This window comes from Rhinoderma darwinii, chromosome 6 (assembly GCF_050947455.1).
Source record: "Rhinoderma darwinii isolate aRhiDar2 chromosome 6, aRhiDar2.hap1, whole genome shotgun sequence".
Taxonomy (NCBI): domain Eukaryota; kingdom Metazoa; phylum Chordata; class Amphibia; order Anura; family Rhinodermatidae; genus Rhinoderma; species Rhinoderma darwinii.
Genome location: NC_134692.1, coordinates 93,562,798 through 93,590,487, shown reverse-complemented (window position 1 = coordinate 93,590,487; position 27,690 = coordinate 93,562,798). Strand labels below are relative to the sequence as shown.

The 27,690-nt window shown below is 46.0% G+C and overlaps 1 protein-coding gene and 1 long non-coding RNA gene across 3 annotated transcripts in view; one reads left to right on the top strand and one right to left on the bottom strand.

The window, feature by feature from the left end:
• Positions 1-27,690, bottom strand: part of LOC142655636 (uncharacterized) — a 676,170-nt gene that overhangs the window by 372,469 nt on the left and 276,011 nt on the right. The window lies entirely within an intron of this gene.
• Positions 1-27,690, top strand: part of RHBDF1 (rhomboid 5 homolog 1) — a 575,397-nt gene that overhangs the window by 395,042 nt on the left and 152,665 nt on the right. For both annotated transcript variants that reach the window (XM_075830047.1, XM_075830048.1), the window contains one exon: positions 24,595-24,706. In XM_075830047.1, the coding sequence (XP_075686162.1) occupies positions 24,595-24,706 (112 nt within the window). The remainder of the gene's footprint in view (positions 1-24,594; positions 24,707-27,690) is intronic.

Below are 27,690 nucleotides of genomic sequence, written 5' to 3'. Positions count from 1 at the left end.
CACATTCTCTATGGGGATGTATGTGCCGTATTCCATGTCTTTATGTGTCGTTAATCGACACATACAGAGATGAAAAAAAAAATGGCAGCCCCCAAGCAAATTGATATATAAAAAAAAAATAATTTGCGACACCCTTCCTTTAAGAAGATCTTGGACACCAAGACTGAGGGTGCCGTCGTACAAATTTGCTTGGATAATTTTCTAGGTGAGTGGAAGTGAGCACTGGCTTCTACTAAGGAGGAGACTGGGGCCAGCGCTCCGAGAACCCTTGGCTGTGGCCGTCAGGAGGTGAGTGAACCTGATGTCCCGCGGCCATGGGAATGACAGTATCCCCCCTCTTATGCCCCCTCTTCTTGGGGCCAGAACGAGACAGAAACTTCTTCAGGAGGGTAGGGGCCATGAGGTTCTCTTCTGGCTCCCAGGACCTCTCTTCAGGACCAAACCAGCTCCAATCCACCAAATAAAAGTTCCTTCCACCCACTCTCTTGGTGTCCAGGATCTCCTTAACTTCAAACGTCTCTGGGAGCCACTGCAGGAGTGGAAGTCTTGGAGTAGCGGTTTAAGATCACCGGCTTCAGCAGGGAGACATGGAAGGAGTTGGGGATCTTGAGGATAGGAGGCAGCCGAAGCTTGTAGGAGTCTGGGTTGGTTCGTTGCAAAATCTCGAAGGGTCCAAGGAATCTGGGAGCAAACTTGTACGATGGTACCCTCAGCCGGATATTCCTAGAGGACAGGCAGACCTTAGTACCTGGAAGAAATTGGGGAGGCTCTCGTCTTCTTGTGTCTGCCTTTCTTTTCATGCGGTCGACAGCCAGCAGAATAGAAGATAGGGCCTGCTGCCAGATTTGTAGAAAGTCCCCGAATGCAGAGTCATCTTCAGGCACCTGGGATGTAGTGGAAACAGGGAGAGGTGTTCGAGGGTGTTGGCCATAGACAATGAATAATGAACTCTTAGCGGTGGACTCACTAGTGTGGTTGTTGTAGGAAAACTCAGCCCAAGGAAGCAGCTGCACCCAGTCATCATGCTGCCTGGAGATAAAGTGTCGTAGATAGTTCTCCATAATCTGATTTACTCTCTCGACTTGATTATTGGACTGGGGAAGGTAGGCAGAGGAAAAGTCCAACTTCACACCAAGGAGTACGTACAGCGCTCTCCAGAACTTTGAGGTGAACTGAACCCCCCGATCCGACACAATATGCATAGGCAAGCCGTGCAGACGGAAGATGTGTTGGACGAAGAGATTGGCCAGTCGAGAAGCGGACGGTAGGCCGGTCAGTGGAACGAAATGAGCCATCTTGGAGAATCGGTCCACCACCACCCGGACTGTACTGCAGCCAGCAGAGAGAGGCAGGTCCATGACAAAGTCCATAGCAAAATGCTGCCAGGGGGCATCGGGCACAGGCAGCAGCTGCAGCAGGCCCGCCGGTTTGGAGTGGACAACTTTATTTGCTGCGCACACCATGCAGGAGGAGACAAAGTCTGTGATGTCTTTGGGCAGCGTGGGCTACCAGGACTGACAAACGATCATGTCTCGGGTCTTATGGATACCCGCGTGCTCTACCAGTTTGGAACTGTGTCCCCACCGGAGGATTCTGCTTCTGTCTGCCAGACGCACAAAAGTCCTCCTCGGGGGAATGTCTATAACTTGCAGAGAGGGTTGACAGGGATGATGCAGGACGGATTAATGATATTCTGTGGAGACTCCATTGTGTCCCCTGTCTCGAATGACCTGGAAAAGGCATTGGCACTCACATTCTTGTCGGCCGGACGGTAGTGAAGCTCAAATTGGAACCGGGCAAAGAACAGCAACCACTTTGCCTGACGGGGATTCAGTCGTTAGGCTGTCTGGAGATAAGTGAGGTTCTTGTGGTCCGTAAATATCAAGATGGGATGAACTCCGCCCTCTAATAGATGTCTGCACTCCTCCAGAGCCAATTTGATGGTCAGTAACTCCCGATCCCCAATCGAGTAGTTGCGTTCTGCGGAAGAGAAGAGCTTGGAGTAATAGCCACATACCATTGACTTGCCCTTGGAACCTCTCTGGAACATGAGTGCACCAGCACCGACAGAGGAGGCGTCCACCTCCAACGAGAACTGTCGAGAAACATATGGAGGATAGAGGCTGACGTGAAGGTACTCTTCAGGCTATTAAATGCGGCATCCGCCTCTGGAGTCCACACCTTGGCATTCATGCCTCTCTTGGTGAGGTTAGAGATAGGAGATGTCAGTGAGGAGAAGTTTGGAATGAACTGTCTGTAGAAATTGGTGAATCCCAGGAAGTGCTGTACGGCCCACAAGCCTTGAGGGCGTGGCCATTCCAGGACGGCCTTTACCTTTTCAGGATCCATCTTGAGACCTTGATTCGAGATGATGTAGCCCAGGAAGGGTAGAACATCTTTCTCAAACACGCACTTCTCCAACTTGGCAAACAGACGATTCTCCCTTAACCGTAGCAAAACTTGACGGACATGTCTACGATGAGTCATTGGATCTGGAGAAAAAATCAAGATGTCATCAAGATAGACCACAACTCAAACATAGAAGAGGTCACGGCAGATGTCATTAACGAACTCCTGGAAGACCACAGGAGCATTACACAGATCGAAGGGCATTACTAGATATTCATAGTGTCCGTCACAGGTGTTAAATGCCGTCTTCCATTCGTCACCCCGGCGATTCCGGATTAGGTTGTAAGCCCCACGCAGGTCTAGTTTTGAAAAAATCTTGGCTCCACGTATGCGATCAAACAGTTCAGAAATCAATGGCAACGGATACCTATTTTTTACCATGATCTGGTTTAGACCCTGGTAGTCGATGCAAGGACGCAGAGAAGCATCCTTTTTCTTGAGGAAGAAGAACCCGGCTCCAGCCGGGGAGGAAGACTACCGTATGAAGCCCCTCTCCAAGTTCTCCTTAACATGTACAGAGTCTCTAGCACGGAGGGAGGATATACCCTACCACAGGGAAGTTATGCACCAGGAACTAGGTCAATAGGACAGTCATACGCACGGTGTGGGGGCAGCGACTCCGCCTCTTTCTTGCTGAAGACATCCGAGAATGCAGAACAATGACCAGGCAATCCTGCCAAGGACTAAGGCAGAGGAGGCTGAGCCGAACGTATCTACCAGGCAACGGTTCCCACTGGAGTACCTATCCAGAATTCTAGTCAAGGACTGGGGCATGTAGTCGGAGCCAGGGCAGACCCAGCAGCACAGGATTGACAGCTTTAGCCAGGACAAAGAACGTGAGGAGCTCGGAATGGAGGGCTCACACTTGGAGCCTCAGCGGCTTGGTCACCGCTACAATTGGGTCTGGGAGAGGTAGTCCATTCACAGATGCAACCATCAACGGCCTCTCCAGTGGGGTTGTGGGCAATTGGACAGGATCCACCAGGTCCCTATGAATAAAATTAGCAGCGGATCCAGTGTCCAGATACACAGAGACCCGATGCATATATAGTTACAAAGTTAGTCCAAGTTCAACCAAGGGACTGGAAAAGATGCGTTTTCTCGCCGGACACTATGGTCATGGGAGTTGACCATTTAAACTAAAGTCCTTCTTTACCCAGAGTTGTCTCCCCCACCAACCCTAGGCTCTGGGGCTTTTGGGGTCACAGATGCACAAGATGGCCTCCGAGGCCGCAATATAGACAAAGTCCAGAGGTGTCTGCGTTGTCTCTCCTGGGTAGACAGCTTAAACTGGTCCATCCTCACAGACTCCTTATGAGGATCAGCATCTGAGGACAGCAGGGGTTGCTGCAAAGTAGGAACCTGACTAGAGAGTCCTCCCTCCTGGCGAGCTCGGATCCTTATATCAATCCGGGCGGCCAGAAGGATGAGGGCACCCAGGGTAGATGGTAGATGCCGGACGGCAAGCTCGACCTAGGAGACAGTCCCTGCCAGAATGTAGCCACCAGGGCCTCATTGTTCCACAACAGTTCTCCAGCCAAGGTTTGGAAATGGATCTGGCACTGGTTCAAAATCCACGGCAGGTCCTCGCGTCTCAATCATAGTGGTCAGGAAGAGGCAAAGAAAATCGGAGCTCAGCACTGCCGGGAGGTGTAGTCGGAGGATCAGTACTCCCAGGAGGTGTAGGAGGGGGAACGGCAGCTTGCACCTCCAGCCGACGTTCAATAATATTCAATGCCTGGAGGAGTTGGTCCTGTCGAGACCGGTGGTCTAGCATATCCGCCCGCATCTCCTGTGACGTCGTCATTGCCTTTGATTTATCAGCGGGGTCCATGGCCTGAGCCTGGACCCACTGGGCAGTACCGCCTTGACGGTATGGCAGCTGGCCAACAGGACACAGGTCTATAGTTCGTATATTGTACCTGTGGTAGCTCAGACAGTAGCAAGACAGGCTCAGCTGGGACTAGGCAGCAGACAGGCGCCAGACGAGGTGTAGCAGCACAGGCATGGTACACAGCACAGCACGACTTCAGCTCAACACGGCACTTGACGAGGATAGCACGGGACAAAGGTAGCAGGAACGGGGAACACTGGGAACTGGAAAACACTTAGGAGACCATTTGCATAGACATACTAGGATAACGACAATAAGGCTCAGGCAAGGCATGAAGGGGCTGGGCCCTTCTTATATTCCTCATGGGCTAATTGTGTACTTGAATTCAGGTGTGCGCGCTGGCCCTTTAAGGGCGGGCACGAGCGTGCGTGTGCATCCTATGTGACCCGACCGGGAGAAGCAGAAGTGAGCGCTGGCATCTCCTGAGGAGGAGATGGGGACCAGCGCTCAGAGATCCATGGCTGCGGGCGTGAGGAGGTGGGTGAACCTGATGACCCGCGGCATGACACTATGATACTTTATTTATGTTGTAAACATTGCACTGTATACCTGTTTGCTTTATGATTTTTCTCTATGTGTTTTACAGACATTTGCACACTAGGATTTGCAAATATTTGCTCTGTTGAAATGGAGCAATAGAATTCTTATTGTACAGACTTTTTAATTGAATTGAGTGAATAGAATGAGTAAGAAAATGTGTACATACGTTAAGGAATTCCCGAGTTATCTTTGTTCTCTAAAGCCTTTTTAAACAAAATATAGAATTTCACAATTCCCTTATAGGTGATGACATTAAAATCTTGTACTTTTAATGCCACGAATGTTACAGTATGCCGGTGTGCATAATGACACGCACAATCTCTCTCACACATTCACACTCTCACTCACATAGGTTGTTTAAAGTGTGTAAAATTGCCTTGCAAAAGTATTTACACCCTTGTTGTTTTTCAAGTTCTGTTGCATCACAAGCATGTATTGAAATAGATTTTTGGTGGGTTTTTACAATTTGATATAAACAACATGCCTACCACTTTGAAGGTTAAAATATTGTTACTGCGATGCAAACAATAATTAAGACAATAAACTGAAAACTTTAATATGCGTAATTATTTAACCACCTGAAAGTCAATTGCTTGTGGAGCCAACATTTGCTGCAATTTACAGATGCAAGTCTTTTGGGGTATGCCTGTATTAGTTTAGCACATCTAGACACTAGAATTTTTGCTCATTCATCCAGGCAAAACTGTTCCAACTCCTTCAAGTTAGATGGGTTGCGTTGGTGACAGCAGTCTCCAAGTTATGCCACAGATTCTCAATTGGATTGATGTTTAGGCTTTAATTAGGCTATTCCAAGACATTTATATGTTTCCCCTTACACCCATCCAATGTAGCTTTAGCAGTATGTTTAGGGTCATTGTTCTGCTGTAAGTTGAACCTCTTTCGCAGTCTCATATCTCTGGCAGACTGAAACAGGTTTTCCTTAAGAATTACCCTGTATTTACTGCCATCCATCTCTCCTTTAATCCTGGCTAGTTTTCCAATCCCTGCCAATGAAAAGTATTTGTCACGGCCGTGGTCGCGTACTGCCGCCGTTTTGTAACTTGCGATGGCCTCGACCACAGACCGTTCACACCCAACCAGCGTCTCCCTCCTAGGAGACGCCAGCACTCGCGTCCATCTGGCCCTGGGCTGTCTGTCAAGGTGTGCTCGCGCGCTCGGCCCCGGTCTTAAAGGGCCAACACGCGCACATGTTAAAGTTCCCTAATTAACCCTAGTTCATTCTGGACTATAAGAAGGGCTCTCCCCTTACACTCCCTGCCTGAGCGTTGTTGTCGTTTTCCTATGTTTGTATTGCAAATGGTCCCTTAGTGTTTTATTGCTCCCAGTGTTCCCGTGCCCTGCCTCCGATATCCTGTATACCGTGCTGTGTCTTTTTCCTGAGCCTGTTTAGTATCTGAGCCGTGCCTTGCCTCGCCTGCTGGAATACACCACGTCTGTTGTCAGCTGCCACCCGGATACCATCCTGCCACATCTAGCGCATCCTGCCACGTCTGCTGGAATACACCACGTCTGGTGTCAACTGCCACCCTAGATACTATCCACCACGTCTGGCGCAACCCTCCAAATCTAGCCCCATATGTGCCAGAGCCCTTGCCGCCATCTAGATTATCCCAGGTACCCTTGTGCTACACTACTTCCATAGACTTTTGCATAGACTGTGAGTTGGTAAGCTGGCTCTCCTCTGAGCTTACTATCACAAACCCCTAGATCGTGACAGTACGCTTAGGCCATGGAATCCGCTGGCCAGCCTAAGACCACAGTTCAGGTGATACTTACTGATATGCGTGACCTACTTGCGCGCCAGGACAACTCCTTGAGGCTGTAAACTCCATCATTGCCTGACTGGATCAACTCCCTGCTCCTCTTCCAGAGACTGCTGCCGTTCCACTGCCCATTACCCCTCTTGTCTGTTCCGAATCCACAGTTTCACTGCCTCTTCCTCCTCGCTTTGACTGTGACCCTAGAGTTTGTAGAGGGTTCATCAATCAATTCACTATTCATTTTAGACTACGAGCTCATCTTTTCCCCTCTGATAAGGCCAAAGTAGCATTCATTATCTTCTTCCTCGCTGGCAATGACCTCACACGGGCGAACCCCAACTTGGAACGACAGGAACCTGAATTCTCGGACCTGGCCTTGTTTTTACAGTCTTTCCGTGCCGTGTTCAAGGAGCCGGTCTCACATCTTCTGCAGTGGCCACTTTGCTAACCCTCAAGCAAGGAGAGTCCACAGTAGAGGACTATGCTATCTCCTTTCGTACCGTAGCAGCAGAGTTGGCATGGAACAATGACGCGTTGGTGGCAACTTTTTGGCAGGGACTGTCCTCACACATCAAAGACAAGCTAGCAGCCCGCGACCTTCCTTCTACCTTGGATACTCTCATCCTGTTGGCCACCCGGGTCGACATGAGGATCCAGTAACGCACTCAGGAGGTTCGGCAGGAGAGATGTTTTCACAGACTAGCACCCTTGTTCCAGAGACCACTATTGCCTCCTCCTGTTGCTCTACCTGAAAAACCGATGCAGGTAGACCGAGTCAAGCTGTCCGAGCAGGTGAAACAGCTGTAATGACGGGGTAGGGAGACAGACAGGTGAGCCCTAATCTACCAACCGCTCAGTTCCTGCCTACTTGCACGGCCCGTCCTAGGCGACGGCGTACAACTGGGCGACGGTCCCTACGCTCTATATGTGCACGACAGACAAACAGACAAGTGTACACAGAAGCTAAGGGAAATGGGGCAGTTACCCACGGCAACACCGTGAGCAACAGGAGTAGTGAACGAGCCGAGTCAAACCAGGAGTGTACGAGGTACCAAACGCAGAGCAGGAGCGTAGTCAGTAAAGCCAGGGTCAAAATGAAGCAAGGTCAATATTAATAGCAGGAGCAGCAGAGCCAGGAAACAGGAAAGAATCACAGGCAAAGACAAGCAGGAAATGAAGGTATAAATAGGCCTAGGGCGGGAGCTAGAACCGTCTGGCCAGGCTGTGATAGGTTCTCCCACTCCTGAGCCTACCAACCTGAGTGGTAGCAGATCGAGTCACTCTATCAGACCTAGGAGCAGGTGCAGACTGATTAACCATGGGCGTCGACACAGAAGCTGTGTCTGGCAGATCCTTTAAAACAGCGCAGACGTTCTTCAGGTTTGTGTCTGTATTACAGCCTTAAGGGTAATTTCGTGTGGCAATGTCCACAAAGCCGGGAAACTCCCGCAGCTAGGGTTGGTTGGAGAGGCAACTTTAGGGGGGATGACGCCAAACGTCAAAACCTCTTCCAAATTATCTATTCCTGTGACCCTCATCTCTGGAGAGACATCACACTCCTCTTCTGCCTATCTTGATTCCGGAGCAGCTGCAAATTTCATCCAGCAGGATTTAGTGGACCATCTCCATCAACCTCAGTTCTCATAGAGAGACCCCTCTGTTACAAACCTCATCCAGCAGGATTTAGTGGACCATCTACATCTACCCACATTTCTTCTAGAGAGACCCCGCTGTTGCCTCTGTAATTGGACTACCATTGTACGATCCTATTGTGTCTATCACTTAACCACTGACCTTACAAATCGGGATACTTTACTTGGAACAGATCACCTTCCTTGTCCTGCCTAAAGCCATCAACCCGGTCCTGCTGGACCTGTCTTGGTTCCGCCTACATGCTCCAGTTCTCAACTGGAGTGCTGGATGGGGCCCCAAATGCCTTGCCCGCTGCCTGCCACAGATTCATCCTGTTTTGCCTCCACTGCCTCAGTCACTCTCCGATCTACTGTCACAATATGCCTGTTTTGCGGACGTCTTCAGTAAGAAGGAGGCAGAGACGCTTCCCCATCGCATCTACGGTTGCCCTGTTGAATTACTTCCTGACGCCTCACCACCTCAAGGTCGAGTTTATCCTCTTTCCCTGCCAGAGGCCCTAGCCATGTCTGCCTACGTTAAGGAGAACCGAGAGAGAGAGAGAGGAAGGTTTCATCTGGAAGTCATCCTCTCTGGCAGGAGACAGATTCTTCTTCATGAAGGAAAAGGATGGATCTCTTCGTCCATGTATCGACTACCGGGGCCTGGACCAAATTACGGTTAAGAATAAGTACCCCCTCTCACTTAACTCTGAACTTCTTGATAGAATTTGTGGGGCCAAGGTGTTCACAAGGCTTGATCTACGAGGAGCTAGTGTTGACACATCGGAAACCTGTTCGCCAAGTTCTCTCGCGGTTGAGGGGGAATCGCCTATATGCTAAATTCGAGAAATGTGTGTTCGAGAAGAACTCTTTGCCCTTTCTGGGCTTAGTCGTGTCTGACCATGGTCTCAGGATGGATCCTGAGAAGGTGAGATCCATCTTAGAATGGCCACGACCTCAGGGCCTTCGCTCCCTACAACGATTTCTGGGATTTGCAAACTTCTATCGGCAATTCATCCCGAACTTCTCATCTCTGATTGCTCCAATCTCGGCCCTCACCAAAAAGGAGGTGAACGGCAAAGTCTAGCCTATTGATGCAGATTCTGCGTTTTCTGATCTCAAGAGCGCTTTTACCTCAGCATCTCAGCATCTGTTCTCCATCGCCCTGATTCTTCTCGGCAATTCCTTCTGGATGTGGATACCTCTTCTGTAGGTGCACTGCTATGCCAAAAGAATTCCAAAGGCAAGATGGTGGCTTGTGGCTTTTTCTTAAAATGATTCTCCCCAGCAGAACGCAACTATTCCATAGGGGATTGGGAATTGCTGTCCATCACATTGGCCTTAGAGGAGTGGAGACACTTTCTGGAGGGTGTTATCCATCCTTTTATCATCTATACAGACCACAGGAACCTCACATACCTACAGTCGGCCCAACGGTTAACCCCTTCCCGCTCCTTGACGTACTATTACGTCATGGCAGCTCTATCGTTCGCGCTCCATGCCGTAATAGTACGTCTTGCAGTTAGAACAGCGGTGCGCGCGCCCGGCGCGTTCATGCGCTGTGATAGCTGCTGTTTCTGACAGCAGGCTATCACGGCATAATGGGACGGGACCATTTACTATGGTCCCGCCTCGCCGATCGCCGCTATTGGCTAGTCAGTGAGTAACTAGCCAATAGCAGCGATCGGTCTCATTCAGCACAGCAGTGCTCGAGCCCGGCGTTCCTGAGCTGTGATAGCTGCTGTTTCTGACAGCATGCTATCACAGCATAATGGGCCGGGACCATTTACTATGGTCCCGCCTCGCCGATCGCCGCTATTGGCTAGTCAGTGAGTAACTAGCCAATAGCAGCGATCATTCTCGTCACTTCCTCTCTCTGACCTCACATCCTGCTGCAACCGCCCTGAACGCCCTGTTGGAGTTAGCGAGGCGTTGAGATCGGTTGTGAGCAGAGAGTCAGAGAGAAAAGAAGTGAAAAAAAGTGAAAAAAAGTTTCTAAAACAACGTTTTTTTTGCTTCCCACCACCCCATCCACTACCCACTCCTGTTCCCTTCCTCTTTGAGTTCTACCCACGTTTTTTGGTCAGTGATCTCCTATCACTGACCACTTTTCAGTCTTCAGGACCACATTTCTTGGTCCCTGGGGATTTTTTTTTCATTTTTTTCTATATAAAACATAAAACAAAAAAAAAAATATAAAAAGAAAAAAAAGAAACAAAAAAAAATAGTTAGTTTAGCCAATTTTGAAAATTTAACTGGTTAGTTTAGTATTAGGATTAGTTAGTGTCAGGGAACCGTCAAAAAGCGTAGTTAGGTATAGTGTCAGGGAATTTAGCGTCAGGAATCGGTCACCGTAGATAGGCTTAGCGTTAGGGATCCATCACCGTAGTTAGGTTTAGCGTCAGGGAAGCTCGGAATAATTAGATAGGTTTAGTGTCAGGCACCCGTCACCGTAGTTAGGTTTAGTGTCAGGGAAGCTTGAAATAATCTAGATAGGTTTAGTGTCAGGGAATCGTCGCCGTAGTTAGGTTTAGCGTTAGGGAAGTCCACATAAAATTTAGTTAGGTTTAGTGTTAGGAACCCTCGCCCTAGTTAGCTTTAGTGTCAGGGAAGTCCACTTGCTCTCTAAAAACAAAACACACATTTGTGCTAGTTGTGCTATCCTATTGCTCCCAGTTAGGGATTTATTTTTTTGCAGTATATAAATTTTGTCTTCGCACAACAAGCATGTCCCAACGGACATTTACTGCTGAAGAGGCGTATGCATTTCTGGCCTCCGACACAGACTCGTCGGATGGCGATACACTATTTTATTTGTCTACCTCCTCATCCAGCGATGAAGAGGAGGGACCCCCTAGGAGACGCCCCAGGACCACCACCATAGTAGAAATCCCTGAGAGAAGTGACCCCACAACAAGTGATACCCCTGAGCGAAGTGACCCCATTTGGACGCCCACACCAGACCATTATGAACCCCAAATCCCTGAGTACACGGGCAGCCCAGGCATCAAATTTAACACGGCAGGGTTCAGTGAGATGGACTTTTTCAAGTTCTTCTTCACTGATAACTTTATAGAGCTAATGGTCACCCAGACTAATTTATATGCCCAACAGTATATCACCAAGAACCCCAACTCATTTTATGCCCAATCCCAGAGGTGGACTCCTGTAAACGCAGCAGAGTTGGGCAAGTTCTGGGGACTGCTCTTGAACATGGGGCTTCTAAAAAAGCCATCCATTAGGACCTACTGGAGCACGGACATCCTATACCACACCCCGATGTACCGTATGGCCATGTCCAGGATGCGTTATGAGGCAATACTTCGCTTCCTACATTATGCCGATAATGAGCAGTGCCCACCCCGAGATGACCCCAGTTTTGACCGTTTATATAAACTGAGACCCCTATTAGACCATTTCAGTGCCCGGTTTGCCCAAGCATACACCCCCGAGAAGTGTATTTCCATTGATGAGTCCCTGGTACATTTTAAAGGGAGGCTTCAATTCCGCCAATACCTGCCAAGTAAGAGGGCAAGGTATGGCGTGAAGTTGTATAAGCTGTGCGAGAGTGCATCAGGGTATACATATAAATTCAGGATATATGAAGGGAAGGACAGCAGTATTCAGCCCCCAGAATGCCCCCCCTTACTGGGAATTAACGCAAAAATTGTGTGGGATTTGGTGCACCCACTGCTGGACCAGGGTTACCACCTCTACCTGGATAATTTTTATACCAGCGTCCCGCTCTTCAAGTGCCTCGCTTCCAGAAGGACTGCGGCATGCGGCACTGCTAGAAAAAATCTTAGAGGCCTCCCTAAAACACTGCTTGGGCAAACACTCAGAAGGGGTGAGAGCAGGGCACATTCTAGTAGCAACATATTGTGTGTCAAGTACAAGGACAAGAGAGATGTCCTTGTATTGACAACAATACATGGCCACACCAGTACCCATGTACCTGTACGAGGTACCAGTACAGAGACCCCCAAACCAGATTGCATCCTGGACTACAATAGGTACATGGGAGGGGTGGACTTGTCAGATCAAGTCCTGAAGCCCTACAGCGCTACGCGGAAATCGAGGGTGTGGTATAAGAAGCTGGCCGTGCACATCATACAGATGGCATTGTACAATGCGTACGTGCTACGTCGATGTGCAGGCCAGAGGGGAACTTTCCTGGAATTTCAAGAGGTGGTTATAAAGAACCTAATTTTTGGCGACCAGGAAGGAGGGGCACCCAGTACTTCTGGAAGCGAGGCCACACGCATCGTACCAGGGCAACACTTTCCAGGAGAAGTTCCCCAAACTGGCAAGAAGGGAAAAAGTCAAAAGAGGTGCAAAGTGTGCTATAAGAGGGGGATAAGGAAGGACACAACATACCAATGCGACACGTGTCCCGAAAAACCAGGGCTCTGTATGAAAGATTGTTTTAAAATTTACCATACATCCCTTGATTTTTAATTTACCCTGATGCACTCCGCACAGCTTATCCCCCTCATCTTTCCCTTTTGAGCCCTGCCATGTGCCCAAGCAGCAAATAACAGCCACATGTAGGGTATTGCCGTACCCGGGAGAACCCACATTACAATTTATGGGGTGTATGTCTCCGGTGGCACATGCTGGGCACAATATATCGGACACTGAAATGGCATATATGTATAGGAAATTGCAAATCTCACTTTGCACCATCTACTGCGCATTACCTTTTACACAATAACTGTTGGGTCAAAATGCTCACTACACTCTAGATGAATGTCTTAAGGGGTGTAGTTTTTAAAATGGGTTCACTTCTCGGGGGTTTCAACTGTACTGGTACCTCAGGGGTTCTGCCTACATGACTTAGCACCAGAAAAGCTCCAGTAGGCTAAATGGTGGTCCTTCCCTTCTGAGCCCTGTCGTGTGCCCAGGCAGCTAATAACAGCCACATGTAGGGTATTGCCGTACCCGGGAGAACCCACATTACAATTTATGGGGTGTATGTCTCCAGTGGCACATGCTGGGCACAATATATCAGACACTGAAATGGCATATATGCATAGGAAATTGCAAATCTCACTTTGCACCATCTGCTGCGCATTACCTTTTACACAATAACTGTGGGGTCAAAATGCTCACTACACCACTAGATGAATGTCTTAAGGGGTGTAGTTTTTAAAATGGGGTCACTTCTCGGGGGTTTCAACTGTACTGGTACCTCAGGGGTTCTGCCTACATGACTTAGCACCAGAAAAGCTCCAGTAGGCTAAATGGTGGTCCTTCCCTTCTGAGCCCTGTCGTGTGCCCAGGCAGCTAATAACAGCCACATGTAGGGTATTGCCGTACCCGGGAGAACCCACATTACAATTTATGGGGTGTATGTCTCCAGTGGCACATGCTGGGCACAATATATCAGACACTGAAATGGCATATATGCATAGGAAATTGCAAATCTCACTTTGCACCATCTGCTGCGCATTACCTTTTACACAATAACTGTGGGGTCAAAATGCTCACTACACCACTAGATGAATGTCTTAAGGGGTGTAGTTTTTAAAATGGGGTCACTTCTCGGGGGTTTCAACTGTACTGGTACCTCAGGGGTTCTGCCTACATGACTTAGCACCAGAAAAGCTCCAGTAGGCTAAATGGTGGTCCTTCCCTTCTGAGCCCTGTCGTGTGCCCAGGCAGCTAATAACAGCCACATGTAGGGTATTGCCGTACCCGGGAGAACCCACATTACAATTTATGGGGTGTATGTCTCCAGTGGCACATGCTGGGCACAATATATCAGACACTGAAATGGCATATATGCATAGGAAATTGCAAATCTCACTTTGCACCATCTGCTGCGCATTACCTTTTACACAATAACTGTGGGGTCAAAATGCTCACTACACCACTAGATGAATGTCTTAAGGGGTGTAGTTTTTAAAATGGGGTCACTTCTCGGGGGTTTCAACTGTACTGGTACCTCAGGGGTTCTGCCTACATGACTTAGCACCAGAAAAGCTCCAGTAGGCTAAATGGTGGTCCTTCCCTTCTGAGCCCTGTCGTGTGCCCAGGCAGCTAATAACAGCCACATGTAGGGTATTGCCGTACCCGGGAGAACCCACATTACAATTTATGGGGTGTATGTCTCCAGTGGCACATGCTGGGCACAATATATCAGACACTGAAATGGCATATATGCATAGGAAATTGCAAATCTCACTTTGCACCATCTGCTGCGCATTACCTTTTACACAATAACTGTGGGGTCAAAATGCTCACTACACCACTAGATGAATGTCTTAAGGGGTGTAGTTTTTAAAATGGGGTCACTTCTCGGGGGTTTCAACTGTACTGGTACCTCAGGGGTTCTGCCTACATGACTTAGCACCAGAAAAGCTCCAGTAGGCTAAATGGTGGTCCTTCCCTTCTGAGCCCTGTCGTGTGCCCAGGCAGCTAATAACAGCCACATGTAGGGTATTGCCGTACCCGGGAGAACCCACATTACAATTTATGGGGTGTATGTCTCCAGTGGCACATGCTGGGCACAATATATCAGACACTGAAATGGCATATATGCATAGGAAATTGCAAATCTCACTTTGCACCATCTGCTGCGCATTACCTTTTACACAATAACTGTGGGGTCAAAATGCTCACTACACCACTAGATGAATGTCTTAAGGGGTGTAGTTTTTAAAATGGGGTCACTTCTCGGGGGTTTCAACTGTACTGGTACCTCAGGGGTTCTGCCTACATGACTTAGCACCAGAAAAGCTCCAGTAGGCTAAATGGTGGTCCTTCCCTTCTGAGCCCTGTCGTGTGCCCAGGCAGCTAATAACAGCCACATGTAGGGTATTGCCGTACCCGGGAGAACCCACATTACAATTTATGGGGTGTATGTCTCCAGTGGCACATGCTGGGCACAATATATCAGACACTGAAATGGCATATATGCATAGGAAATTGCAAATCTCACTTTGCACCATCTGCTGCGCATTACCTTTTACACAATAACTGTGGGGTCAAAATGCTCACTACACCACTAGATGAATGTCTTAAGGGGTGTAGTTTTTAAAATGGGGTCACTTCTCGGGGGTTTCAACTGTACTGGTACCTCAGGGGTTCTGCCTACATGACTTAGCACCAGAAAAGCTCCAGTAGGCTAAATGGTGGTCCTTCCCTTCTGAGCCCTGTCGTGTGCCCAGGCAGCTAATAACAGCCACATGTAGGGTATTGCCGTACCCGGGAGAACCCACATTACAATTTATGGGGTGTATGTCTCCAGTGGCACATGCTGGGCACAATATATCAGACACTGAAATGGCATATATGCATAGGAAATTGCAAATCTCACTTTGCACCATCTGCTGCGCATTACCTTTTACACAATAACTGTGGGGTCAAAATGCTCACTACACCACTAGATGAATGTCTTAAGGGGTGTAGTTTTTAAAATGGGGTCACTTCTCGGGGGTTTCAACTGTACTGGTACCTCAGGGGTTCTGCCTACATGACTTAGCACCAGAAAAGCTCCAGTAGGCTAAATGGTGGTCCTTCCCTTCTGAGCCCTGTCGTGTGCCCAGGCAGCTAATAACAGCCACATGTAGGGTATTGCCGTACCCGGGAGAACCCACATTACAATTTATGGGGTGTATGTCTCCAGTGGCACATGCTGGGCACAATATATCAGACACTGAAATGGCATATATGCATAGGAAATTGCAAATCTCACTTTGCACCATCTGCTGCGCATTACCTTTTACACAATAACTGTGGGGTCAAAATGCTCACTACACCACTAGATGAATGTCTTAAGGGGTGTAGTTTTTAAAATGGGGTCACTTCTCGGGGGTTTCAACTGTACTGGTACCTCAGGGGTTCTGCCTACATGACTTAGCACCAGAAAAGCTCCAGTAGGCTAAATGGTGGTCCTTCCCTTCTGAGCCCTGTCGTGTGCCCAGGCAGCTAATAACAGCCACATGTAGGGTATTGCCGTACCCGGGAGAACCCACATTACAATTTATGGGGTGTATGTCTCCAGTGGCACATGCTGGGCACAATATATCAGACACTGAAATGGCATATATGCATAGGAAATTGCAAATCTCACTTTGCACCATCTGCTGCGCATTACCTTTTACACAATAACTGTGAGGTCAAAATGCTCACTACACCACTAGATGAATGTCTTAAGGGGTGTAGTTTTTAAAATGGGGTCACTTCTCGGGGGTTTCAACTGTACTGGTACCTCAGGGGTTCTGCATACATGACTTAGCACAAGAAAAGCTCCAGTAGGCCAAATGGTGGTCCTTTCCTTCTGAGTCCTGCCATGGGCCCAAACATCAGTTTATCACCACAAATGGGGTATTGCCGCACTCAGGACAAATTGGGCAACAAAATGGGGTGTTTTATTCCTTGTGAAAATAAGAAATTTTGAACAAAAATTACATCTTAATGGAAAAAAATATAATTTTTTTAATTCACAGCCCAATTCAAATAGGTGCTGTGAAAAAACGGTGTGGTCAAAATGATAACAACAACCATAAATGAATTCCTTGAGGGGTCTAGTTTCCAAAATGGGGTCACTTCTGGTGGGTTTCCATTGCTTTCATACCTCTGGGGCTCTGCAAATGCGACATGGAACCCGAAAACCAATCCAGCAAAATCTGGACTCCAACAAACACATAGCGCTCCTTTCCTTCTGAGTCCTCCCATGGGCCCAAACGGCAGTTTATCACCACAAATGGGGTATTGCCGCACTAAGGACAAATTGGGCAACAAAATGGGGTGTTTTATTCCTTGTGAAAATAAGAAATTTTGAACAAAAATTACATCTTAATGGAAAAAATATCATTTTTTTAATTTCACAGCCCAATTCAAATAGGTGCTGTGAAAAAACGGTGTGGTCAAAATGATAACAACAACCATAAATGAATTCCTTGAGGGGTCTAGTTTCCAAAATGGGGTCACTTCTGGTGGGTTTCCATTGCTTTCATACCTCAACACCTCTTCAAACCTGGCATGCTGCCTAAAATATATTCTAATAAAAAAGAGGCCTCAAAATGCACTAGGTGCTCCTTTGTTTCTGAGGCTTGTGTTTTATTCCACGAGCGCACTAGAGCCACATGTGGGACATTTCTAAAAACTGCAGAATCTGGACAATACATATTTAGTAGTATTTCTCTGGTAAAATCTTCTGTGTTACAGAAAAAAATGGAATAATATTGAAATTCAGCAAGAAAAATGAAATTTGCAAATTTCACCTCCACATTGCTTTAATTCCTGTGAAATGCCTGAAGGGTTAAAAAACTTTCTAAATGCTGTTTTGAATACTTTGAGGGGTCTAGTTTTTAAAATGGGGTGTTTTATGGGGGTTTCTAATACATAGGCCCCTCAAAGCCACTTCAGAACTCAAGAGGTACCTTAAAAAAAAGGCTTTTGAAATTTTCTTAAAAATATGAGAAATTGCTGTTTATGTTCTAAGCCTTGTAACGTCCAAGAAAAATAAAAGAATGTTAAAAAAACGATGCCAATCTAAAGTAGACATATGGGAAATGTGAACTAGTAACTATTTTGGGTGGTATAACCGTCTGTTTTACAAGCAGATGCATTTAAATTCTGAAAAATGCAATTTTTTCAAAATTTTCTCTAAATTTTGCAATTTTTCACCAATAAACACTGAATATATCGACCAAATTTTACCACGAACATGAAGCCCAAAGTGTCACGAGAAAACAATCTCAGAATCGCTTGGATAGGTTTAAGCATTCCGACGTTATTACCACATAAAGTGAAATATGTCAGATTTGAAAAATGGGCTCTGAGCCTTAAGGCCCAAACTAGGCTGCGTCCTTAAGGGGTTAAATCCACGCCGAGCCAGATGTTCATTGTTCTTTGCCCGATTTCAGTTTTTGCTTCACTTCCGTCCTGCAGACAAGAATGTGAAGGCAGACGCCCTGTCTCGCTCTTTCGAAGCCAATTATTCTGAGGAGATTCCTCAATACATCATAGATTCTTTTAGGATTATTTCTGCTAACCCCGTGCAAATTAGAAAGATTCCACCTGTAAAGACTTTTGTCTGCTCTGCTGATAGGAAGAGAATTATCTGCTGGGGCCACAATTTTAAACTACCTGGGCACTCTCGTGTCCGTGAGATACAGGACTTGATAGCTTGTCACTGTTGGTTGTCCAATCTGCCTAGTGATGTTGCGGACTATGTCTCCTCATGTATAAACTGTGCCTCGAACAAATCTACCCTCGCTAAACCTGCTGGCCTGCTACTACCCCTGCCTTTTCCTGATGCCCCTTGGCAGCATATTGCGATGGACTTCATCACTGACTTTCCTTCTACTGCTGGATGTACTACAATCTGGGTAGTAGTGGATCGTTTCTCTGAAATCGCATATTCTGTTCCACTGACTGGTCTCTCTTCTGCTCCTCGACTGGCAAATCTGTTTATTCTACACATCTTCCGCCTGCCCGGACTTCCTCTGCATATTGTTTCAGACCGGGAAGTACAGTTTACATCCAAGTTCTGGAGATCCTTGTGCAACCTGTTAAACCATGTAAAACTAGATTTTTCTTCTGCCCATCACCCACAGTCCAATGGTAAAGTGGAGAGGACCAATCAAATTTTGGTGAACTATCTGTCAATTTGTTTCTGCCCAACACGACAATTGGGTGCAACTTCTGCCTTGGGCGGAATTCTCGTACAATAATCACACAAGTGAATCTACTACCTCGTCTCCCTTCTACACGTGTAAATCCAGCATCCTCGAGTTCCTGTTCCTGTGCCAGCCATGACTCAAGTACCAGCAGCCAATTCTTCTTTTGGAACTTTTATTCACATCTGGGAGAAAACTAAATCTGCGATCTTCCAAGCAGTGGACCGCATGAAAAAGCATGCCAGTAAAAGGAGAAAAGTTCCTCCTCAGTTCTCTCCTGGAGTCAAGGTCTGGCTATCCTCGAGAGACATTCATCTAAAGATGCCCTCTCACGAATTCACTCCCAGGTTCCTCGGTCCTTTCGAACTTCTTCAACGGATTAACCTATAATGATGTATCCTATAAACTTTGGTTACCTTCCACTCTCAAGATCCCCAACTCATTCCACGTATCCCTACTTAGCCTGTGGTTCTGAACTGCTTCAGTAAAGCTCCTAGGTCTGCAGTTGCTCCCAGCGGGTCGTCTGATGTGTTCGATGTAAAAGAGATTCTGGACTATAAGAGAAGTAGGAGGAAGAACTTTCTATCTATCCAGTCCAGGAGCGGGTTTGGTCCTGAGGAGAGGTTCTGGGAGCCAGAAGAGAACCTCAATGCTCCTACCCTCATAAGGAAGTTCCTCTTACGCTCCGGACCTATGAAGAGGGGGGTACTGTCACGGCCGTGGTTGCGGATCGCCGACCTTCTTTACCTTGCGACGGCCGCGACCACAGACCCTTGGCATCCCGCCAGCATCTCCCTCCTATGAGACACCACCACTTGCGGCCGTCCGGCCCTGCTGTCTGTTGAGGTGCGTGCACGCTCGACCCCGGCCCTAAATGGCCAGCGTGCACATATGTTAAAGTACCCTAATTAACCCCTGTTAATCCTGGACTACAAGAAGGGTGCCTCCCTTCCACTCCCTGCCTGAGTGTTGTTGTAGTTTTCCCATGTTTGTATTGAAAATGGTCCCTTAGTGTTTTCCTACTCCCAGTGTTTCCATGCCCTGCCTCCAATCTCCTGTCTCCCATTCTGTGTCTTGTTCTCGAGCCTGTTTATTATCTGAGCCGTTCCTTGCCTTGCCTGCTGGAATACACCACTTCTGGTGTCAACTGCCATCCTGTACTTATGCCATATTTTTTCAATTTTGTTATAATGGATTGTATGGTGCTCCATGGGATGTTCAAAGTTTGGGATATTTTCTTTTAAAACCAAAACCCTGATCTATACTTCTCCACAACTTTGTCTCTGACCTGTTTGGGGAGCTCCTTGGTCTTCATATAGCTTTCTTAGTGATGTTGCAAACTCAGGAGTCTTTCAGAACAGGTTTAGTAAGGGTACGTGCACACGATATCGACAATTACGGATGAAATTACGGAGCTGTTTCCAGGAGAAAACAGCTCCTGCATTTCAGACGTAATTGCTCGTACTCGCGTTTTGCGAGGCGTCAATTACGGCCGTAATTTGGAGCTGTTCTTCATTGAAGTCAATGAAAAATGGCTCAAATTACGTCCCAAGAAGTGTCCTGCACTTCTTTGACGACGCTGTTATTTTACGCGCCATCTTTTGACAGCGACGCGTAAAATTACAGGTCGTCGGCACAGTACATCGGCAAACCCATTGAAATGAATGGGCAGATATTTGCCGACGTATTGGAGCTGTGTTTTCAGGCGTAATTCGAGGCGTAAAACGCCTCGTTTACGCCTGAAAATAGGTTGTGTGAACCCAGCCTTAGGGGGGATTCACACGAGCGTGTATTGGGTCTGTGCGGGCCGCGTGGTTTTCACGCGCCACGCACAGACCAATACAAGTCTATGGGGCAGTACAGACAGTCCGTGCTTTTTGCGCAGCGTTTGTCAGCTGCGCAAAAAGCGCGACATGCTCAATATCTCCGCGTATTTCGCGCATCACGCACCCATTGAAGTCAATGGGTGTGTGAAAACCACGCAGGCCGCACGGAAGCACTTCCGTGCGAACCGACTGAAACAGCGCACCAGCTGTCAAAAGGATGAATGTAAACAGAAAAGCACCACGTGCTTTTCTGTTTCCAAACATCCAAACGGAGTGTCTTTGAGATGAGCGAACCCGGACAACCGAACCGAACTTCACCGGGTTCGGCCGAACTCGTTTTGTCCGAACCCGGCAAAAAAATTTCCGGTACGCGACGTCAGGAGATAGTCACTGTCCAGGGTGCTGAAAGAGTTAAACTGTTTCAGCACCATGGACAGTGACTTCCGATCCCAATATACATGAACGTGTAAAAAAAAAAAACGAAGTTCTGACTTACCGATAACTCCCGGCTTCTTCCTCCAGTCTGACCTCCCGGGATGACAATTCAGTCCAAGTGACAGCTCCAGCCAATCACAGCCCAAGCACAGGCTGCAGCGGTCACATGGACTGCCGCGTCATCCAGGGAGGTGGGGCCCGATGTCAAGAGAGGCGCGTCACCAAGGACGCGTCACCAAGGCAACGGCCGGGAGGGAAGTTCTCGGTAAGTACAAACTTTTTCTTTTTTTTTTAACAGGTTTCTCGATATTGTGTTCGGCATTCACTGTCGAGGGTGCTGAAAGAGTTACTGCCGAACAGTTAGCTCTTTCAGCACCTTGGACAGTGACGGGCGTCGACTAGCCTCATCTCTATGATGGCGGCTGCGCGAAAATCACGCAGCCGCGCATCATACACAGATGACACACGCAGCTGTCAAGTGGTTTTTGCGCGCGTTCGTCTGAATCTGCCCTTATACTGACATTATGTGACAGATCATGTGACACTTTAATTGCACACAGGGGACCTTATTCAACTAATTCTGTGACTTCTGGAGTTACTTGGTTTAACCAGACCTTATTCAGGGGTTTCATTGAAAAGTGGGTAATACATATACACTCACAACTTTTCAGTTTTTTGTTTCTCTTGTTTTTTTGTATTTTTTTAATTGCACTGTGACCTAGTTTGTCAGGTCTGTTACATAAAAATGTAATTATCCATTTTAATTCAAGGTTGTAATCCAACAAAACATGAAAAGCATACTTTCGCAAGACACTGCATACCACCATATTGTTTCTATATAAAATACATTCTAAAAGTCTTCAAATCTTTTCAGTTTTTTCACATTTTGTTATGTTGAGGCCTTGTGCTAAAATAAAAATCAAGTTTTTCCCCATCATTCTGCACGGGGTATTGAACCCCATAATGACAAAGTGAAAACAGAATGTTCGTAATCCTTGCTAATTGAAAAGGAATAATGTAATTATTGCATTGACATAAGTATTCAGACCCTTTACTCAGTACTTAGTTGAAGCACCTTTGGTAGCGATAACAGCCTTCGGTCTTCTTGGGTACGATGCCACAAGGTTTGCACACCTGCATTTGGGGATTCTCTGCCATTCTTCTCTGTCGATCCTCTTAGGCTCTGTCAGGTTGGATGGGCACCGTCGGTGAAAAGCCATTTTCAGGTCTTTCCAGAGATGTTCGATTGGGTTGAAGCCAGGGCTCTGGCTGGGCCACTCAAGGACATTCACAGAGTTGTCCCTAAGCCACTCCTGTGTTGCCTTGGCTGTGTGATTAGGGTCATTCTCTTGTTGGAAGGTGAACCTTTGGCCCAGTCTGAGGTCCAGAGCACTCTGGATCAGGTTTTAATCAAGAATATCTCTGCACTTTTCCCCATTTATCTTTCCCTCAACCCTGACCAGTATCCCTGTACCAGCTGCTGAAAAACACCCCCACAGCATGCTGCCACTGCCATGCTTGATGCTTCCACCCCCACAACATGATGCTGCCACCACCATGCTTTACTGTAGAGATGGTAATGGGCAGGTACCTGTTTTCCACCAGACATTATGCTTAGAATTGGGGCCAAAAAGTTCAATCTTGGTTTCATCAGATTACAGAATCTTGTTTCTCAAAGTCTGAGAATCCTTTACGTGCTTTTTGGCAAACGCCAGGCGGCCTTTCATGTGACTTTTATTTAGGAGAGGCTTCTTTCTGGCCTCTCTGCCATAAAGCCCAGATTGGTGGAGTGCTGCAATGATGGTTTACCTTCTGGAAGTTTCTTCCATCTGCACACAGGATCTTTGAAGCTCAGCCAGAGTGACCATTGGGTTCTTGGTCACCTTTCTTACCAATGCCCTTCTCCCCCGATTACTTAGTTTTGTGGGGCAGCCAGCGCTAGTAAGAGCCCTGGTTGTTCCAAACTTCTTCCATTTAAGAATTATGGCGGCCACTGTGCTCTTGGGAACTTTCAGTGCAGCAGAATTTTTTTTGTACACTTCTCTAGATCTCTGCCTCCACACAATACTGTCTCTGAGCTCTACAGGCAGTTATTTCCTCCTCATGGCTTGTTTTTTTCTCTGATATGCATTGTCAGCTGTGAGAACTTGCATGGGTGTGTCTTTCTAAATCATATCCAATCAAATGAATTTACCACAGGTGGACACCAATCAAGGTGTGGAAACATTTCAAAGATAATCTAGAGAGTTGGAGGCCCTCACAGCTAAATTTGAAGTGTCATAACAAAGGGTCTGATTACTTACGTCCATGCAAAATTAGAGTTTTTCATTTTTCATTATTTTGCAAAAATTTCTAAAAATCTGTTTCCACTTTTTCATTATGGGGTATTGAGTGCAGAATGATGGGGAAAACTTGATTTTTTTATTTTATTTTAGCACAAGGCCTCAAATTAACAAAATTAGAAAAAAGTGAAAGGGTCTGAAGACTTTCCGAATGCACTGTAATTGCACTTCTTATCACATCAATCCAAGACTAAGCAAGTTATGACGTGGACAAGAACAGATCTCCTGCATAAAAATTCTAGTTAGTGGTATGAGAATTTAGGTATGTTTATATATGACACCTTGGCAGAGATTGGCAGTGACGTATATAATAATGCATGGCACAGGGAGAATCGCTGTGTCACGCACCTCCCCCCTCCCTTCAGGCACTGTACTTTGTATAACACAGTATATTCATTTTCCCCACAGTTTTTCTTTTGATTATGAGGGCTAGTCGAACCTCTCAGGTATGAAAGCCTCCAATGTCTATAGGTGGCCATACACATAATAAATTTTGTTAACGAAAAACTTTTGACAGATTATTGTTATGTGTATGATTCAAAAAAGATTGGTTCCAACTGATGGAAATCTGCTTCTTTGGTAAGAAAAGTATATGTTTGGTAAAATCTCAATCAATCCTTACTGGTAAACACTATAAGAAAAATCCACTCAGGACACTCCACTTTCATTAAACAGTTCCCCTAATGGCAAACTGATAACTCGGGTTCAAACTCAGCAACTGCCAGTGATCAGCTGTTATCGCTTGGGTGAAACTGCGGGCACGTCCACAATTCAAAACATGTTCTCACCAATCTCCTTAGGACAACAGCTGCTGGAGCATAGAGGGCGGTTCAACGCAGGGGACCCCTCCCTATGCTGGATATTGCTTGTCCTGAGTGAACATACTCACTAGTGCTCTGCTGATATTGAACAATCTGCCTTTTGTGCTTATTGTTGACATCACATGTTTCATATATACAGGTTGGCATCATTTGCATTGCAGTGTTGCATTTAGTCCTGGTCCAGCTGACACACGTGTCCATAGCAGCCTTTGGTTAACAAGCTTTTTATTACACTGTTGCGTGCTGTTTAATTGTGATAATAATTAAGGTTTTTGTTTTCTCAGGCCGTTCTTCACTTACTGGATTACAGTTGTGCATTTACTGATAACCATCTTGACTGTATGTATCTATGGCATTGCACCTGTTGGATTTTCCCAGCATGAAACAGTAGAATCAGTAAGTAATTCAACCTTTCCAGTTCTTTATTTCAGAGGCTTGATTTCCAGTATGTGGCTAAACTGTAATTTTATTCACTTGAACTTTTACGCAATAGAATGTAATGGAATGCACTAGTTGATATTAATTTACCCATATTTCTTATTGAGTAAGACTACATAACTGAGATAGCTGACATTTCAGCAAGATGTAATGTTTCTTATACTATTGTGAATTTTCTGACAGATATCACATAATCATTGACAGAACAATTTTACATAGAGTACAGACATTCCCTATCCAAAATCTCTGTGGATTAAATTAAAGAGAGATTACAGAATGTTCATTAACCCCATACCCGCACAAATCAGTAACTATACGTCATCGCGGGAGGTTACTTCCCGCACGAGGGCTTATAGTTACTGAGTTGGAACTGGGAGGTCAGCTGTCGCCGATAGCTGACACTCCACTCTTGCTGGCCAGCGGTCTTTTGCCGCTGATTTTGGCAAATTAACCCCTTAAAAGCGGGGATCGGTTGCGATCGCTGCATTTTAGGGGTTCCTAGCATATCGGTAGACACCCCCGGGGGGTTTGCCGATGGTTAGCATGGCAAACGGAAGCCAAACAATGGCCTCCATGTCTGCCATGGACGGAAGCCCATCAGGACCAACCTCCAGCTGGTCCCGATAGGCTCCCTGTCAGAATGACAGGAAGTCACTGTGTTCCCGATGCACACTGTCGGCGTCAGTATGTGCATCGGGAACCGGGAGGTCAGCTGTGTTGCCGATCAGCGGCTCATCGGCGCTAATTTCGGCAATTAACACCTTAAATGCGGCACTCGATTGTGATCGCCGCATTTATGGGGTTTGTAAGCACATCGGCAACCCCCATGCAGTTGTGGGGGTTGCTTATGCTTGTGATGGCATCCGGAGGCCAGACAACGGCCTTCGGGTCTGCCATGTATGGAAGCCTATGAGAACCAGCCTATGGCTGGTCCTCGTAGACTTACTGTCAGAGTGACTGTGACGTCACACTGACAGTTGGAATACATTACACTACTAGGTAATATAATTTATTCTAGCAGCGATTAGTGCTGCAGGTAAAAAAAAAAGTGTAAAAAGTAAAAAAAAATTATAAAAATGTTTAATAAAAGTGTAAACATAAAAGTGTTTTTTTCCGTTAAAAAAAAGTTCACATATTTGGTATCACCGCGTTCGTAACGATCCAAACTATAAAACTATAATGTTATTTTTACCGCACGGTGGACGCCGCAAACAGAATAAACGAAAAACTATGCCATCATCGCTATTTTTTAGTCACCACCCCTCCCAAGATATAGAATAAAAAGTCGGATTCACCCCAAAATAGTACCAATAAAAACTACACATGTCCCGCAAAAAAACAAGACCTCCCACAGCTTTTTTGACTAAAAATTAAAACAGTTATGGCTCTCAGAATATGGTGACTCAGAAAATAAATCATTTTATAGAAAAGTGATTTTATTGTGCAAAGGCTGCAAAACATAAAAAAACTATATACATATGGTATAGCCGTAATCGTACCGACCCGCAGAATAATGTAAAGCGTAATTTATTGCGCACAGTGAACACCGTAAGAAATAAAGAATTTAAAACGCCAAAATCGCTGTTTTTTGGTAACCTTAGCTCTAAATAAAATGTAATAAAAAGTGATCAAGCAGTTGTATGTACCAAAAAATGCTACCAAAAAATAAAAAAGTTCTGGCTGTTAGAATGTGATGATACAAAACCATAAATTTTTTTAAACAGTATTTTCTTTGTAAAAGTAGTAAAATATAAAAAAAAACTATATCAATTTGGTATCACCGTAATCGTATTGAGACGTAGAATAAAACTAAAGTTGACATTATTACCGCACGGTGAAAGACGTAAAAACCAAAACCCCAAAAACAATGGAGGAATCGCAGTTTTTTCCAATTTCAGCCCACTAATTATTTTTTTTTCATTTTCCCAGTACATTTTATGGTACTTTAAATAGTGTCATTAGAAACTACAACTCCTCCCGCAAACAATAAGCCCTTACACCACTCTATTGATTGAAAAATAAAAAGTTATGGCTCTTGGAAGGCGGGGAGTGAAAAACGAAAATGAAAAAGCAAAAAAGGATCAGTCCTGAAAGGGTTAATTAATTTCTAATAAAAAAATATTTATGACCACATGTAGGGTATTGCCGTACTCGGGAGAAATTTATTTACAAATGTTGGGGTGCTTTTTCTCTTTTATCCCTTGTGAAAATTAAAAAATTCAACATTTTAGTGGACAAAAATGTTGATATTCATTTTCACGGCCTAATTCCACTAAATTCTACAAAAAAACCTTTGTGGTCAAAATGCTAACTATACCCATAGAAAAACTCCTTGAGGGGTGTAGTTTCCAAAATGGGGTCACTTTTGGGGGGTTTCCACTGTTTTGGTCCCGTTGCAAACACGACATGGCACTGAAAACCAATCCAGCAAAATCTGCGCTCCAAAATCCAAAAGCCGCTCCTTCCCTTCTGAGCACTGTTGTGAGTCCAAACATCAGTTTATGACCACATATGGGGTATTGCCGTAATCTGGAGAAATTGCATTACAAATGTTTGTGTTCTTATTCTCCTTTATTCCTTGTAAAAATGAAAAAATTCTATTTTTTTCGCAGGAAAAAAAGGTGATTTTCATCTTTACAGACTAATTCAACTAAATTCTGCAAAAAAACTGTGGGGTCAAAATGCTAACTATACCCCTAAAAAAATGCCTTGAGGGCTTTAGTTTCCAAAATTGGGTCACTTTTGGGGGGGGGGGTTGACAGTTTAGGCACAACAATACCTCTTCAAACCGGACATGGTGCCTAAAATATATTCCTAAAAAAAGGAGGCCCCACCATCCTCAAGGTGCTCCTTCGGTGTTTCAGTCCATTAGCACATTAGTACAACATATTGGATATTTCTAGAAACTGCAGAATCTGGGCAATAAATATTGAGTTGTGTTT